The following is a 16,846-nucleotide window of genomic DNA, read 5'->3' as shown; positions in this document are numbered from 1 at the left end:
TGTAATTCCTTTCTAGCAGGAGAATATGCTGAGTCTCTTCAAACTTTGGTGTCATGAGTTCTCATTCAAGATTGGGAAACTTCTTCTAAAACGCCAAAGGCAATTTTACATATAAAAAGGGGATTTAGGGTGTGTTTAAGGAATTGTGAAAGCTATATTATAGCTGGAGTTTAATCAAAACTTCTACAGTGGAGCTTTGATTGGAAAGATCTGTATCTGGAATTATTGGGAACCATTAATGAAGGCGGGAAATCCAATGAGGGGCTGCAGAAAAGTGCATTATCGTAAAAGTTGATTTCCAAGATGTCATAAAGATACGAGAGTCCACTTAGTCATTGAGACCTGTTTCAATGTTCTTGTTCTTTTATTCACTTCTATATTGCAGGGTGTGTTTATAGGCAGGCCCAAATATGGTAAAGCTCAACTGAGAATCTGTCAACAACACCATGCTGATGAAAATAATAAATTGGTTTCCACCTTCACACCCATGCCGTCCCAGCCCACCTCCACAAGCGGATAAAAGGGAGTGCCTGGAGCTGTGGAGCCAGAGAAGACTGTGCAGACTTCTCTCTGCACTCATCCCTCCGCAGCACAGCTCCATTGGTCTTTCTGTTCTCCTTGATTTTGACTCTGCTTGGAAGAAACAGCCATGTCTCGGCAGTCTAGCTGCAGAAGCTTTGGAGGCGGGAGTAGAAAGGGCTACAGCTCTTGCTCGGCCATCGGTGGTGGCTTTGGAGGAGGTGGCGGCAGAAGCAGGATCAGTTACAGCTCATACTCCTCATCCAGGGGAGGTGGAGGAGGTGGACGTTGTGGAGGTTTTAGCAGCAGAAGCCTCCATAACATGGGTGGCAGCAGAAGAATTACCGTGGGTGGATGCTATGGCGGTGGAGGATACGGAGGCAGAATTGGTGGCTTTGGTGGAGGCTACGGAGGAGGAATGGGTGGCTTTGGCGGAGGAATGAGTTGTGGAGGAATGGGTGGTTTTGGTGGAGGAAAGGGTGGCTTTGGTGGAGGAATGGGTGGCTTTGGTGGAGGAATGGGTGGTGGTGGAATGGGTTGTGGAGGAATGGGCGGCTTTGGTGGAGGAATGGGTGGTGGTGGAATGGGTGGTGGAGGAATGGGTGGCTTTGGTGGAGGAATGGGCGGTGGAGGAATGGGCGGTGGAGGAATGGGCGGCTTTGGTGGCCCTGGCTTCCCTGGAGGCATCCACCCAGTGCAAGTTGACCAGACCCTCCTACAGCCAGTCCACGTTGAGATTGATCCCCAGATCCAGCAAGTCAAAAACCAGGAGAAGGAGCAGATTAAGACTCTTAACAATCAGTTTGCCTGCTTCATTGATAAGGTGAGAATTTAGCACCGTGTTTGTTTGGAGGTGGGCATTTTAAACGACTTTTCTGTGGTCTGGAAAGGAAAATTTTTTTCTTACCAGCAAGTACTTGTTAAAGTTTGCAAGACTGATGCCTTAGTGGCAAGTTATTATTAAGGTCTTATTAAGCAATACCGACAATCAACAAGGTTTTCATCCTAATGGAAGATTACAGAGAACATCTGAAGGACATTCTGTAGATTCTCTTGCCTAGTCATCTCTTCAGCCTAATTTCCAGTGATTCAGGGTAAAGTCATCATCATGTATTTAGTTGTCTTAAGATTTCTCACTACTGTGCGTTTCTTTGTGATGAAACTTTCTTTTCAAGGAACTGATTCTGAAAACAACTTAAGAGTATTAAATATCTTTTCGACACTCTTGGATTATTTTCATTTCAAAGAGAAACCAAAGAAATACAGAATCCCTTGTAAGAGAATTTATGTGCTTAGATGAAAAAAGTAATTGTTTTATTGACGTCACTACTGCAAAGATGATAGCAATGTCCAAAACTGATGCTATGGAAAATAGGGATGCTGGTTTCTATTGGGAACGTCTTTTTGTCCCAAAGTGAGAAGTTCAGAATGACTCAAAATTTTATAACACTTGTCATCTACTTTAGGAGCTTGCATGTTTGAGTGAGCCGTAGTTGGTGATTTGGGAAATGATTCCCTTGGCCTCCTAAATAAGCAGGAGGTTTGAGCAGTGTGATGTCTCCCGGGGCGAATCTCTCACATACCCCTTTGTGGGCTTTCAGGTCCGCTTCCTGGAGCAGCAGAACAAGGTCCTCTCCACCAAGTGGGAGCTCCTCCAACAGCAAGGGCCTTCAGGGCCGAGGAAGAACCTTGATGTCATCTTTGAAAATTACATCCAGAACCTGAAGAGGCAGCTGGACTCAATCCTGGGACAGAGGGGGCAGCTGGAGTCAGAGCTGCAGAACATGCGGCAATACGTGGAGGAGTACAAAACCAAGTAAGTGCAGTGACAGACTGAGGAAGACGCGAGCACCAAGGCAGGAGAGCTAAGCCAGCCTGGAGATTTCCACAGTGTCTTCCCGCTGCAGAAATGGGACCGAGGTTGCCATGGAGGGAAGGGGGGTTCCACTGGTGGACTGATGAGCAGTCCAAGAGACTCATCTTGTCTTGTCCCCTTCAACAGGTACGAAGAAGAAATCAACAGGCGGACCGCTGCTGAGAACGAGTTTGTGGTGCTCAAGAAGGTGAGTCGCAGAGGCACCAGGAGAGAGGGGGTGGTGGGGGGGACGGGCTGCAAAGTCATTGGAAGGAGGCACACCAAGACGAGCAGCCTCCAAGAGGAGGCATTGGTGGCCAGCAGCTCTTCTGGGGCGGGAGGAAGCCGTTGTCTATCTCCGTGATCTTTCTTGTAGGATGTGGACTGTGCCTACATGACTAAAGTAGAGTTGGAAGCCAAGGTGGGAGCTCTGACGGATGAAATCAACTTCCTGAGGTGCATCTATGAGGAGGTAAGAGCTCATTTCCCCTGGGCTGGCTGGAGTTGCAATGAGGCATGCGGTGGCCAAACACACTGAGGTTGGACTCGGTGCCCATGTGGATTTAGGCTTGAGAGTCACTTGGGCTGCCACTCTTGGTTGCAGGAACTGGCTCAGATGCAGACAATCAGCCGGGACCTGTCCGTAGTGGTATCCATGGACAACAACCGTCACCTGGATCTGGAGAGCATCATCGAGGAGGTCAGGCGTCAGTACGAGCAGATTGCTCAGAGCAGCAGAGCTGAAGCTGAGGCTTGGTACCAGAGCCGGGTGAGTTGGGAAGCAGCCGAGGCGGCTGGGACAGTCTCTGCTGCTGCCTCCCTTGCCACAGAGCCAGGGAACAGCCTGAGGTCTGGGTAGGTTGTGTCACTGATGGGTTGCTTTGTCTCCGTACCGTCAGTATGAAGAGCTGCAGAGCACTGCTGGAAGGCATGGGGACAGCCTCCGCAACACCAAGATAGAGATCCAAGAGTTGACCAGGAACGTCCAGAGGCTGCGGGCTGAGATCGAGAACGTGAAGAAGCAGGTAGGGCTTCCTCAGCATCTTGTTGGGTAACGGCATCAGGCGGCACCACGCCTGAGCTGGCTGGCGTGCTAAGCATAGCGTGAGGGAAACGTAGTCTTTGAAAAGTCGGTCCTTTGGAGGAGATTGATGGTTCCTGCCTACTTTCCATCCAGTTTGTGCCTTGAGGACTGCTCCAGTGCACAGAAGGGAACTGAGAAGCTGCTTTTCTTTTGCCTTCTTCAGAACCAGCAGCTGCAGTCAGCTATTGCTGAGGCCGAGGAGCGGGGTGAGATGGCCCTCAAGGATGCCAGGATAAAACTGGAAGAGCTGGAATGTGCCCTGAGCAAAGACAAAGAGGAGCTGGCTCGCTTGCTGAAGGAGTACCAGGAGCTGCTGAACATCAAGATCGCGCTGGATGTTGAGATTGCCATGTACAGGAAGCTGCTGGAGGGAGAGGAGAACAGGTACCTCTCTTTCTTTCTATCTATTTGACTAAATTCCTGACAGATTATACTATCTGTAGGTAAAATTTTTGCATGCACTCTAAAGATATATTTCGCATCACTGTAATTCTTAGCCTTAAGTATGTTTTCCGTATTTCTTATAAGAACGTTAAGCTCAAGGTTGCTCATTTGTTTTAAAGAATAATTGGGAAATTCAGAAAGAACAGGCAATATGTACCTTGTGAAAAAAGGTAAATTCTCAGCTGAAGAAACGTGCACTTCCCATAGGATTAACTGGTCCTGTTTTCCCTCACAGGCTGTGCAACGATGGCATGTCCAACGTCAATGTCTGTAAGTATCTGCATTTATTTCCTTGAGGAGCAGTAGCAGACCATGACTTTTTGGAGATACAGCATGCCAGTGGACAACTTGTATGTAACCTGTTCTTCTCTTCCAGCTGTGGTAGGCAGGACCAGCATCTCTGGAGGCAGAGGAGGCATGGGAGGAGGCTTCGGAGGCGGCAGCGGCATGGGAGGAGGCTTCGGAGGAGGCAGCGGCATGGGAGGAGGCTTTGGAGGCGGCAGCGGCATGGGAGGAGGCTTCGGAGGCGGCAGCGGCATGGGAGGAGGCTTCGGAGGCGGCAGCGGCATGGGAGGAGGAATGGGAGGAGGCATATGTGGAGTAGGAGGAAGCTTTGGAGGTGGAAGCATGGGCGGCAGCTGTGGAATGGGAGGAGGAATGTACGGCGGTGGCTTCTCTTCTGGAAGCGGAAGGATGTGCGGCTCTGGAGGTGGCAACTTCAGCTCCGGAGGGGGATCGTCCTCCGTACGGAGATGTGTCACGACCACCTCCGTCAAATCTTCAGGAGTGAGATTCTGAGCCCCAAAGCCAGATTGGAAAAGGAAAGAAGCATCTCCTATCTTCTCCCGGCAGCAGCCCAACCTCCTTAAATCCAGCTCCGGTGTCCTGCAATGAAACGAACTGTGTCCCTCATGGCCCACCACGTAGCGGCTCGTCTACCTGGCTCTGTCCCATCAAGGGATTCTCGTGGCAATGCCACGTCCCGTTAGCAGCCCTGGCGAGCTGCTCGTTAGCCCCAAGCCCAATGACGAAAAAACCGCCTGAGCAAAGAAAAGTCTCACCTGTGGATACCCAGCACGGAGAGCTGATTTACAGGAGGGAAACGCTCTGCCTTTCTTGCTGGGTTGTACATTTCTGGCTGCCTCGTGGCAAATGTGTATAAAACTCCTCTTTCCTCCTCTGTCCTCATGCCCCTTCCTCGACGGCCGTATCCCTGGGGTGCTTCTGCATGCAGTACATCCTGCTGCTTCCATTCACTAGCCTTTGGGGCCAGGGTAGATGTGGGGCAAGCGGGACTCATCCCTCGGCAGGGCTGGGAGGGAGCGTCTTCTCGGCCGGTGGCCAAAGGCATTAATCGCCCCAGGCTGGAGCAGCTGGGCAGCTTTGCTCACCAGGTAGCCCCAGGGGTGCTGTAAGCTGGAGCTCTCTCTGGAGCTGTGGCTTCCAGTTCCACTTGTCCTTGCTCTGCATGACACCTGGTCACACCTCAGGCAGACGTGGACTTTTTCTAAGGAGAACAAAGCTTGCTCTTCAGTGCCAGGCCCCCTGTGACATGGAACAAGATGTACTGTCCCCACCTCCCTTCCTCTCCTGTTTGTGGTATGTCCTGCTTCCTCGGGATGTTGCCATTCTCAATAAATTGCAGAGAACATTCACGATGTCTTTGCGTCATTGCTTTGGAAGCTGCTTCTAGGCAAGGTGGTTTTAGCTGTTGGGGAAGCAACTTGGTGGGAAGGTGTGGGTTGTTCTTCTGTTCAACGTGTCGTGACGGTGCTTTGAGGGAACTGAATGGGTGTGCGGATGGAGCTAGGGACATGCCCAAGCATGGGTGATGCCTCTTGACTCTTATCGGCCATTGCAGTGCCTGAGAGCACAAGCCCATACCTAGAATGGTGGGGTTATGAATGCTCCAGTCAAGCAATGTGCAGTAAATCATAGAATCATAGAATGGTTTGGGTTGGAAGGGGCTTTAAAGATCATCTATTTCCAACCCACCTGTCATGGGCAGGGACACCTTCCACTAGACCAGGTTGCTCAAAGCCCCGTCCAACCTGGCCTTGAACACTTCTAGGGTTGGGGCATTCTCAACTTCTCTGGGCAACTTGTTGCAGTGCCTCACCACCCTCGTAGTGAAGAATTTTTTCCTTACATCTAATCTAAATGTGAGCAGGCAGGGGCACTGGGAACCCGAACCAGAGGAATTCTGGAGGCTGTTAAATTTTTGAGCAGGTTCTGATGTAGCCCCGTCCTTGGAATCATGTATAGTCATTTCAACAGCAAATGTCTTCTTTTGTTGTGTCTTGAAACCTCCAGCACAGAGGGGTCCAGCAACTTCCAAATCAATGATGAGGCTACAATGGCCGTGCCAACATTTAGGGCTCAGTCTTTATGCAAACTAATGCACTCAGTACCCTGTTGCTCATGTCACATCTTACCTGAGTGCTTTGGTAACACCCAAATTGCAGCTGCTCTAGGAAAGAGGTTTTATTAATATCTCTCTTGGATTTCAGGTTTTTAGAGCAGGAAGAAGCTGTGCGCAGGGTGGGATGAAATCACAAACAGAAAGGTATGGGATCTCTGCAGGAATGCTGCCAGTGCATAATGGCAAAACCAGCAGAGACCCAAACAAGTTGATTGATGATGGAAACTGGCAGCGGCAGGGAGGGAGCAGGCATCAGATCAGTCTGCTGTTGTCAGTTCATCTGAGTTTCTTGCCTTGGAGTGGACTTTGCTATGTGGTAGGGGAAGGTGGCAATGGTAGGAGTCTTGTGGGGAGCGGTGGGAGGGCAGGTTTACAGCTGCCTGTAAGCACGGATATGGACGTTGGCCAAGCACCTACCCTCTGGTGTACAACGCATGCTGCGCAGCTCGGCACCCTACACGCACCAGGAGTGCTTGAGAACCACTAACTTATCCTCCCCTTCACTGACCAGCAGTGCGACCATGAAGGGCTGGAAGGCATGGTTCATCCCAAAGCCATGGGCTCAGGTTCCCATCAGCTCCCTGAGAAGTCACCTAAGACCCCCCCCAGTGTCTCCTCTTTCCATTGAGCGCAAGTGGGAGAGATTTGGTCTAGCTCCAGGAGAGGGTATGGGGGAAGAATGTTGGTGCGTTTGATCTGTGCTTCAGTTCCTCCACCACAAGAAGAGATCAAAGAGGCAGAAACCGCTCTCAGTGGTGGTTCAGGAGTCCCACAAGAACCTGTTGTGAGCTGGCAGTGTCCCCGTAGCAGGTCAGGAAGCTGCAGACCACGGAAGAGGTCCAGGCAAGGCAGTGGGGAATGGTTACAGGGTTCTTGGGAGAGGGACTTCTACTCCCTTTGAAGCCCAGCAGAGGTGTGCTGGAGCTGGGGAACGTGGCTGGGTTTGGCCCAAACAGAAGATGATGAGAAGGCAATGCCTCTGAGAAGCTGGGGCTGTGCCAGGAGCACGTTGAGGTTTGGCTTGGGGCAAGAGTCACCTGTTTTCGCTCTTAGTTTTAAGACTGTGTTTCTTCTCAGCTTTAAAATCTGCAACACGGCCTTGTAGGCATTGTTGTGAGAATCATTGCAACATGCTCCTCTATGCTGCCAGAATCTCTTTGCTGTGTGAGATCCGAAGCTGCAGCCTGGCTTGGTCTCCATCCACGTTTTCTGCCGAGTTTACATTTTGCCCGGTGTTGATGATTTTGCTGTGCACAGCTCCTTGCGTAAGAGATCTGAAGGAACGGCTGGAGCCCAGGCTGTCTATCGAGTTTTACCTGGAGGAGGCTGAAGTGACTCCAGGTTTGGTATAATCTTCCCATCTTGTCTGAAGACGTCAGAGTGACTCCATCTGGGCGTCTTATCTGTATGTGCTGAATGTGGTCAGCATCCAGGCATTTGGCTGACTTAACAGATCTTCCCCCTCATCGTGGAGCCGCCATGTGGGATGTTACAACCAAGTCATGCTGCCTACCGAGAAAGGCAGCTACCGTGCGTTTGGCAATCTGGAGGGAGGCCATGAGAAGAAGCGACCTCTTTTCTCTCGCTAAAAGCCAAGCTACCTTGCACCTCCCTGGGACTGCTCATCACGAGCGAGTGCACTGGACTGCAGAATGATCTGGAGCACTTCACTCTCTGTCTTGGGGATAACAACGGAGAAGTAAGACCCTCTTCATTCAAGCTTGTTTTGTCCCCTCCCTGCTGTAGGGATGGCTGCCCATTCTCCAGCTGTGGCCTGTCGCAGAGGGCAGGCCACACACATCTGGATAACCCTTGGCCAACCATGGCTTGAGTCCCTCAAGAGTAGGATAACCCTTGGCCAATAATGGCTTGAGTCCCTCAAGAGTAGGATAACCCTTGGCCAGCCGTGACTTGAGTCCCTCAAGGGTAGGACAACCCTTGGCCAATCATGACTTGAGTCCCTCAAGGGTAGGATAACCCTTGGCCAATCATGACTTGAGACCCTCAAGGGTAGGATAACCCTTGGCCAACCATGACTTGAGTCCCTCAAGGGTAACGTTCTCCACTCTCCTATGTCCTGTTCTGTGAAGAGACTGTGGTGTCAAGCAGCCTCCGTCTCAGGGAGAGCCAATGGCATTTGTTTCTGATTCCTCTTGTGGCTTTTGAAAGTGATTCTGTGGGCCGGTTTTTCAAAGTGTCTGTGGGTGAAGGCTGATACCTGGTGATACTTTCAAGCAATGTTTAGTTGCACAAGTCTTATGGGTGATTGTGAAAATTGAAACACACATGTATATTCCAGTTCAGAGACTTAAATATAGTATAATATTGGATTGCTGAAATGCTTAGAAGGTTTTAAAATATATTTCCCTTGACATTTATTGATGATTTTCAGGAACTAAGCTCTAGGAAAATATTGGGGTTTTTTCTTAAATTTCATACATGTAACTAAAATAAATATTTGATTAATGAGATCCAGAAGATATCTGCAAGATGTCTTTCAGGTCAGCTTCCTACTTGCTAGCCAGATAGCTTGCGCACACAATTCAACATTATTGTTTTCTGGTTTGAAGCAGCAACTGTTGTCTTAAAAATGCATTGTTTTTTAAAGTGAATTTGGTTAGCACCCCTTCTCTTCCCCACCCCACATTTACTGTGCTCAAAGAAGTGGGAAAAGATGCCATACCTCTTAAAGCACACGTCATATACAGCAATACTTTAACTGGTGTTACTTAAGAAAGCATCAGAGCTTCTTCGACCTTTTAGTTGCCCCTTATTTCCAAAGGATCAAGTATGATGAACTCAGCCTGATTATTTGCCTACCAACTTAAGTAAAAAAAAATAAATTTTAACAAGTCACTGTTATCCCTGCCTGCATTTCTCTGCTGTTTGCCTGTCTTCAGTCATCATTACCACATCTAGTGCCCGAAGCGTCCTTTCAGTCCTCTGCAGGTTCGCAATCCCTGTGGCCATCTGAAAAGCACAAGGAAGGAGCTTGGACATCCTTGTTCTCTTGCTCATTCCGTTCTGGTGCTGAGACTCTCAGTGTTGGGTTATCTCAGACTCTGGGAGACGTATTTTGCAGGAACGTGCCCTAGAAGAAGGCACTCCCATCCCAAATGATGCTCTTAGGAAAGGAACTAAGCACCTCCTTTCCGGATAAAAAAGAAATGCTGACCGTTGCTAAATGTTAATGTGTAGTATTTTTGCTCTACACTGGGAAACTGCCTCTTGGAAAGCCATCAGCAATTTTCCACTTAAGAAGGAGATTTGGGGTGTGCTTGGGGGAATTGTGAAAGTCTCATTCTAGTTGGTTTTCACCCAAATGCTTGCCTGACATTGAGTGTCAGTGCAGAAGATCCAGATCCAGACAAACTGCGAAATCGTTAAGAACAGATAGAAAGGTGGGAGGAGGGAAGAACATGACTACATCACTGTAAAACATATTTTTCCAGATGCCATAAAGATATGAGAGTCCACTTACTCACTGAGACCTGTTTCAATGCTCTTGCTCTTTTATTCTCTTCTGCATTGCAAAGCGTATTTCTGGGTGGAGTCAACAATTTGGCAAAAATCTGTTAACCGCACCAAGCTGATGAAGACAGTAAATTTGTTTCCTCTTCACGCCCTCGTAGACCCAGCCCACCTCCACAAGCGGATAAAAGGGAATGCCTGGAGCTGTGGAGCCAGAGAAGACTGTGCAGACTTCTCTCTGCATTCATCCCTCTGCAGCACAGCTCCGTTGGTCTTTCTGCTCTCCTCGGCTCTGCTCGGAAGAAACAGCCATGTCTCGGCAGTCAATCTGTAGAAGCTTTGGAGGCGGAAGCAGAAGGGGATACAGCTCTTGTTCTGCCATCGGTGGTGGCTTTGGAGGAAGTGGGGGCAGAAGCAGGATCAGCTATAGCTCGTTCTCCACATCCAGGGGAATTGGAGGCAGCGGACGTTGTGGAGGTTTTAGCAGCAGGAGCCTCCATAACCTGGGTGGCAGCGGAAGAATTTCCATGGGTGGCTCTTATGGCGGTGGATACGGATGTAGAATTGGTGGCTTTGGTGGAGGCTATGGAGGAGGATTTGGCAGCATTGGAGGAGGTGTCATTGGTGGAGGAATAGGCAGCTTTGGTGGTCCTGTGAGAGGTGGTCCTGGGTTCCCTGGAGGCATCCAACCAGTGCAGGTTGACCCAACCCTCCTGCGGCCGGTCCATGTTGAGATTGATCCTCAGATGCAACAAGTGAAGTGCCAGGAGAAGGAACAGATCAAGACTCTTAACAATCAGTTTGCCTCCTTCATTGACAAGGTGAGAGGTTGGAACTGTATTTGCTTGGGAATGGGGACTCTGAGGAACTCTCCTGTGCTGTGGAGAGGGAAATATTGTCCTTCACAGCTCAGTGTTGGCAGGTCGGGAAGGCTGGTAGTGTTTTCATTGAGTCCTCCTAAGGAAATGTAAAAATGTAACACCAGCAGAGAAACCAAAGGACTTTCTCTAGGTTTGGTTGATCCAAATTCCTCCTTAGCTTTTCTCTCTACTGTTCTCTGTGCAGTCAGGCCAAAGTGATCGTGATATACTCAGTTATCATAAGTGGTTCTTTAAGTCTGTGCTTTTTCAAGGATAGTTTCTTCTCAAGGAACTTAGAATGTAGGAATGAGCTTTCACTTAATTCCTGGCTGTTCCTTATTTCAGTTCAAGTACAGATGAGTATTCTTTAGACTCTCTGCACTGGGATAACATTGGTTATAAATGTGCTTCACATAAATATATGACATACATATTGAATTTGTGGATCTGATAAGAGGAGTGTTCTCCGATATTGAGACATATGGGATTTCATTCACTGGAAGGTGAAAAATGATCTGATGTTTCTGCAAATTAATGTGGGTCAAAATTTGCAATTGGAAATGACAATAATCTGTAAATCTGGAATGTAATCATTCCAATAGATAATAAAAAAAAAAAAAAGCAGAAATACAGGAGGAGAAAAGAGGAGAAATTAAAAGATAATTGAAAAAAGAGGAGAAAGAAGGGAGGAATCTTCATCTTGGAAAACCGGCTTTCAACTAGCCACAGTCCTGATGGGGGGTTGGGAAATGATTCCCTTGGCCTCCTAAATAAGCAGGAGTTTGAGCAGTGTGATGTCTCCCGGGGCGAATCTCTCACATACCCCTTTGTGGGCTTTCAGGTCCGCTTCCTGGAGCAGCAGAACAAGGTCCTCTCCACCAAGTGGGAGCTCCTCCAACAGCAAGGGCCTTCAGGGCCGAGGAAGAACCTTGATGTCATCTTTGAAAATTACATCCAGAACCTGAGGAGGAGGCTAGAGTCTCTCCTGGGACAGAGGGGGCAGCTGGAGTCAGAGCTGCAGAACATGCGGCAATACGTGGAGGAGTACAAAACCAAGTAAGTGCGGTGACAGACTGAGGAAGACGCGAGCACCAAGGCAGGAGAGCTAAGCCAGCCTGGAGATTTCCACAGTGTCTTCCCGCTGCAGAAATGGGACCGAGGTTGCCATGGAGGGAAGGGGGGTTCCACTGGTGGACTGATGAGCAGTCCAAGAGACTCATCTTGTCTTGTCCCCTTCAACAGGTACGAAGAAGAAATCAACAGGCGGACCGCTGCTGAGAACGAGTTTGTGGTGCTCAAGAAGGTGAGTCGCAGAGGCACCAGGAGAGAGGGGGTGGTGGGGGGGACGGGCTGCAAAGTCATTGGAAGGAGGCACACCAAGACGAGCAGCCTCCAAGAGGAGGCATTGGTGGCCAGCAGCTCTTCTGGGGCGGGAGGAAGCCGTTGTCTATCTCCGTGATCTTTCTTGTAGGATGTGGACTGTGCCTACATGACTAAAGTAGAGTTGGAAGCCAAGGTGGGAGCTCTGACGGATGAAATCAACTTCCTGAGGTGCATCTATGAGGAGGTAAGAGCTCTCCCTTCCCCTGGGCTGGCTGGAGTTGCAATGAGGCATGCGGTGGCCAAACACACTGAGGTTGGACTCGGTGCCCATGTGGATTTTATCTCGAAAGGCTGCCTGGAGTTGCTGCTCTTTTCTCCCCTCCTCAGATGGTCAGGCTAACTCATGTCTTGGTTGCAGGAACTGGCTCAGATGCAGACAATCAGCCGGGACCTGTCCGTAGTGGTGTCCATGGACAACAACCGTCACCTGGATCTGGACAGCATCATTGAGGAGGTCAGGCGTCAGTACGAGCAGATTGCTCAGAGCAGCAGAGCTGAAGCTGAGGCTTGGTACCAGAGCCGGGTGAGTTGGGAAGCAGCCGAGGCAGCTGGGACAGTCTCTGCTGCTGCCTCCCTTGCCACAGAGCCAGGGAACAGCCTGAGGTCTGGGTAGGTTGTGTCACTGATGGGTTGCTTTGTCTCCGTACCGTCAGTATGAAGAGCTGCAGAACACCGCTGGAAGGCATGGGGACAGCCTCCGCAACACCAAGATAGAGATCCAAGAGTTGACCAGGAACGTCCAGAGGCTGCGGGCTGAGATCGAGAACGTGAAGAAGCAGGTAGGGCTTCCTCAGCATCTTGTTGGGTAACGGCATCAGGCAGCGTCACGCCTGAGCTGGCTGGCGTGCTAAGCATAGTGTGAGGGAAATGTAGTCTTTGAAAAGCCGGTCCTTTGGAGGAGATTGATGGTTCCTGCCTACTTTCCATCCAGTTTGTGCCTTGAGGACTGCTCCATTGCACAGAAGGGAACTGAGAAGCTGCTTTTCTTTTACCTTTCACAGAACCAGCAGCTGCAGTCAGCTATTGCTGAGGCCGAGGAGCGGGGTGAGATGGCCCTCAAGGATGCCAGGAGGAAACTGGAAGAGCTGGAATGTGCCCTGAGCAAAGACAAGGAGGAGCTGGCTCGCTTGCTGAAGGAGTACCAGGAGCTGCTGAACATCAAGATCGCGCTGGATGTTGAGATTGCCATGTACAGGAAGCTGCTGGAGGGAGAGGAGAACAGGTGAGGTCTGCTGTCAGGTTGGCCTGACCAAGGTACTTTCCCTCCTTGGGACAGGCTGAGGTTTAATCATCTCTCACAACCCATTTAATGTCAGAATCCGATTTACTTTCATTTTTTTCTGAAGTTTTTAAGCCCAAAACAGAAACAAGATCCCCACATGGAATATTTCTCAGTGGTTTTGATTGATGCTAAATGAAACAGGGACTAAAAGGAGTACTTGGGAAATTGCATGGAGCTTAACTGCTTTCTATGATATTAGATTTACCACTTGTGTTCCTTTCCCTACACAGGCTCTGTGGAGATAACCCGTCCAACGTCAATGTCTGTAAGTATCTGTACATCGCCTTCTCTGCAGCGTGGCTTTTACCCTGGGTTTCGTGAGGATTCCCAGGCTGTCACTCGATGTACAGTGAGCCTGTCCTTCTCTTGCAGCTGTGGTAGGCAGAACCACCATTGCTGGAGGCAGAGCTGGTGGCTTTGGAGCCAGCAGTGGCATGGGAGGAGGAGTATGTGCGGTCGGAGGAGGAAGCATCATTGGAGGCAGCTGTGGCATGGGAGGAGGGATACTCAGCGGTGGCTTCTCTTCTGGAAGTGGAAGAATGTGCAGCTCTGGAGGTGGCAACTTCATCGCAGGGGGTGGATCCTCCTCTGTGCGGAGATGTGTCACAACCACAACGGTCAAATCTTCAGGTGTAAAATACTGAGTCCTGACCGCAGTCCCTCCAAGGAAAGAAGCATCTTTTCCTTTCTCCAGCCAGCAGCACAGCCCCTTCCATCCTGAAACGGTATCCAGCAAAGAAATGATAGCTCACAACCTAAGCAGATCCTGCCCAAGGGGAGATTTGCAGCGAAACACCATCCCGTTGGCAGAGCCTGGCTCCTCTCCGAGCTCCACCAGTCTCCAGGGGTGAAAGATCTCCCTTGTGGGTACCAGGGACTGCAGAGATCATCCAAACATCTTTCGCTATGCTTCTCGCTGCTACCCCTGGCTGCTGCACTGGCTGAGAAGCGTGTATAAAACTGCTCTTTCCTTTCACTTTTTAAGGTCTCTTTTTCAATGGCCGTGTTTCCTTTGCGACTTCCGTGTGTCCTGCATGTTACCCACATGCTTGTTTCAGCTATATCAGGAATTCACGTAAGCAGAAGAACCGTGATAATGTCTCACATCAGATTTAGGAGTGAGAAACAAGTCTCTGGAGATGTCCACCTTCCCTCGGTGGAGTAATTTGGCAGCTTTAATATTTTATAGATTCCTTTCCCTCTTCTCCTTCACACCTGATGTATGTATGGCCTTATTGCAAACCTTCTGTTGCGTGAACCCTACTGCATGGTTGCTTTCTACCAGCACCCTTTTCCTCCAAGTCTTTCATTACCAATAAATTGCAGACAGATGAAAAGATATCTTTGTGTCGTCTTATCACTTAATGGTCCCCAGGGGAGGGAGAACATGCTTTGTTGTTCACTTTGTAAGGAACGACAATGCCTACAGAGCTCTGTCCTATGGTGCAAATCACTGAGCGCCATGAACTGCCCAGCTGAGGTGAGGAGGAGGAAGATGGTCCTTCTCTCTCCTCTTAGGAGGTGCCATCTTGCTCCTCCACAGTAGACTCCCCATGTATCTGCGAGGTGGGAGAGCCATGGCTGTGAGGGGTGTGGCACAGGAAGGCAACATGCAATGTCAACCTGGTGGCCCTGAGGTGGGGGGATTGCGCTCATCCCAAGCATAGCAGGATGAAGTGTCCAGCCCTCGGTTGATGGGCACCTCAGGAGCCAGGTAGGCAGGGCCACCAGTGGGGACATCGTGGTTGGGATGTGGCAATGAATGGCAGCAGTTGGTCTGTGGTGATCTGGATGTGATGGTTTGAACATGGTGGTCTGAACAGGGCAGTTGTGGCATTTGGACAGGGTGGTTTGAACGTGGCCGTCGGGATGTAGCAGTTGAACTTGGCAGATTGAACAGAGCCATTAGAATGGGGTGGTTTGAACAGGGCCAGTGGGATGTGGCAGTTTGAACATGACAGTTGGGATGTGGCGGTTGGACTGGGGTGGTTTGACCACTGCCGTTGGGCTGTGGTGGTTTGAACATGGCTGTTGGGATACGTGTCCAGAGAAGGGAGACAAAGCTGGTGAAGGGTCTGGAGCACAAGCCTTATGAGGAGCAGTTGAGAGAGCTGGGGTTGTTTAGCCTGCAGAAGAGGAGGCTGAGGGGAGACCTTCTCACTCTCTACAGTGACCTGAAAGGGGGTTGTGGTGAGGTGGGTGTTGGTCTCTTCTCCCAAGTGACGAGTGATAGGACAAGAGGAAATGGCCACAAGTTGCACCAGGGGAGGTTCAGGCTGGATATTAGGAGTAACTTCTTCACTGAAACGATTGTCAGACATTGGAAGAGGCTGCCCAGGGAGGTGGTGGAGTCACCATCCCTGGAGGTTTTTAAAAGACGTGTGGATGAGGCGCTTAGGGACATGGTTTAGTGGTGGATGTAGCAGGGTTAGGTTTACGGTTGGACTTGATGATCTTAAAGGTCTTTTCCAACCTAAACAATTCCAAGATTCTATGAAGTGGCAGTTAGTGCCAGTCCTCGGTACAGCTCTCAACCTGAGAGGACATGCAGCCAACCCATCACCACCACACAGTGCCTCAGTCCTGGTGGTGCCTGGAGCTCCCACCCAGGTGCCCTGGAGGCCTTGATGGGGGAGGACACCAGCAGCAGGTCTGCAGTGGGTGGTTAATGCACCGATGAAGAGTGGTTGTCCTCCACTCTTGGCTAGCACAAGGGCAAGCAGCACCATCTATCTGATGAGCAGGGCTCTTACATGGGCACCGGCACCTCGTACGTGAGTGGTGGGAAGGCCTGAAGACGCTATGTGGACACAAATTACTCATGAAGAAAAGCAGCGTGAAAGTATGAGACACGGCCTCGAACCTACTATTATAACTCCAGGTTGCCCAGCCAGGTTAGTCATTAGCCCTCTCTAAATAATGTCCCATTACAACCAAATTAATCTGATTAATGCTTGGCTGGATTCTTCTCCAGCATTGGGAGGAGCGAGAGCTGGACCTGTAGGTGAATCAACCCTGACTGTACTGTAGTGTGCGCATTATCCTGGTGCAGTCTCGGTCTTTGTCAGATAAAAGTATGGTGGTGTTGTGTTGATGGTTGGAGTTGATGATCTTACAGGTCTTTTCCAACCTTAGTGATTCTGTGATTCTGTGAAATGGAGAAGCTCTGTATTGCAGAGTCCTTGCCATCTAAATGAACAAAACAAACAAGGACGAAATGATAGTTCTTGTTTGAAGTGGTGTTACTTTCATGCCGCTTTTCTTATTTTCCCTCAAATATTCTTTCACTTGACACACCTGACTTCTTAATCTGATGTTTATACCAGGCTATAATATGTCTTATTCTTGTTTGAATAAACAATGACATTTCTGATTCTAAAATTTATAGGTTGGGCTGGGAGAGACCAAGAAATCATCTACTTCCTCATCCCAGTGAAGAGTCCAAGGACAGGTACAGATCAAGACTGTGCAAAGCCCTAGAGCATTCCTGGGGACTTCCTTGGGAGGATCCAGAGATGGTGAAGAT

The 16,846-nt window shown here is 49.7% G+C and overlaps 2 protein-coding genes across 2 annotated transcripts; both read left to right on the top strand.

Annotated features, from left to right (window-relative positions):
* The first annotated feature begins 649 nt into the window (after nt 1–649).
* On the top strand, nt 650–4,700 carry LOC132320365 (keratin, type II cytoskeletal 3-like). The gene is made up of 10 exons (XM_059832648.1): nt 650–1,342; nt 2,121–2,335; nt 2,522–2,582; nt 2,751–2,846; nt 2,979–3,143; nt 3,274–3,399; nt 3,622–3,842; nt 4,138–4,172; nt 4,279–4,338; nt 4,372–4,700. Exons 1-10 carry the CDS (start codon nt 650–652, stop codon nt 4,698–4,700), a joined length of 2,001 nt encoding a protein of 666 aa, XP_059688631.1.
* A 5,406-nt stretch (nt 4,701–10,106) lies between these two features.
* On the top strand, nt 10,107–13,964 carry LOC132320319 (keratin, type II cytoskeletal 6A-like). Its single transcript, XM_059832588.1, has 9 exons — nt 10,107–10,616; nt 11,497–11,711; nt 11,898–11,958; nt 12,127–12,222; nt 12,397–12,561; nt 12,692–12,817; nt 13,040–13,260; nt 13,551–13,585; nt 13,693–13,964. Exons 1-9 carry the CDS (start codon nt 10,107–10,109, stop codon nt 13,962–13,964), a joined length of 1,701 nt encoding a protein of 566 aa, XP_059688571.1.
* The last annotated feature ends 2,882 nt before the right edge of the window (nt 13,965–16,846 follow it).

Source organism: Gavia stellata, chromosome 35 (assembly GCF_030936135.1).
Source record: "Gavia stellata isolate bGavSte3 chromosome 35, bGavSte3.hap2, whole genome shotgun sequence".
NCBI classification, from domain to species: domain Eukaryota; kingdom Metazoa; phylum Chordata; class Aves; order Gaviiformes; family Gaviidae; genus Gavia; species Gavia stellata.
The sequence above is the reverse complement of the archived record's forward strand: the minus strand, read 5'-3'. Positions and strand labels throughout refer to the sequence as shown.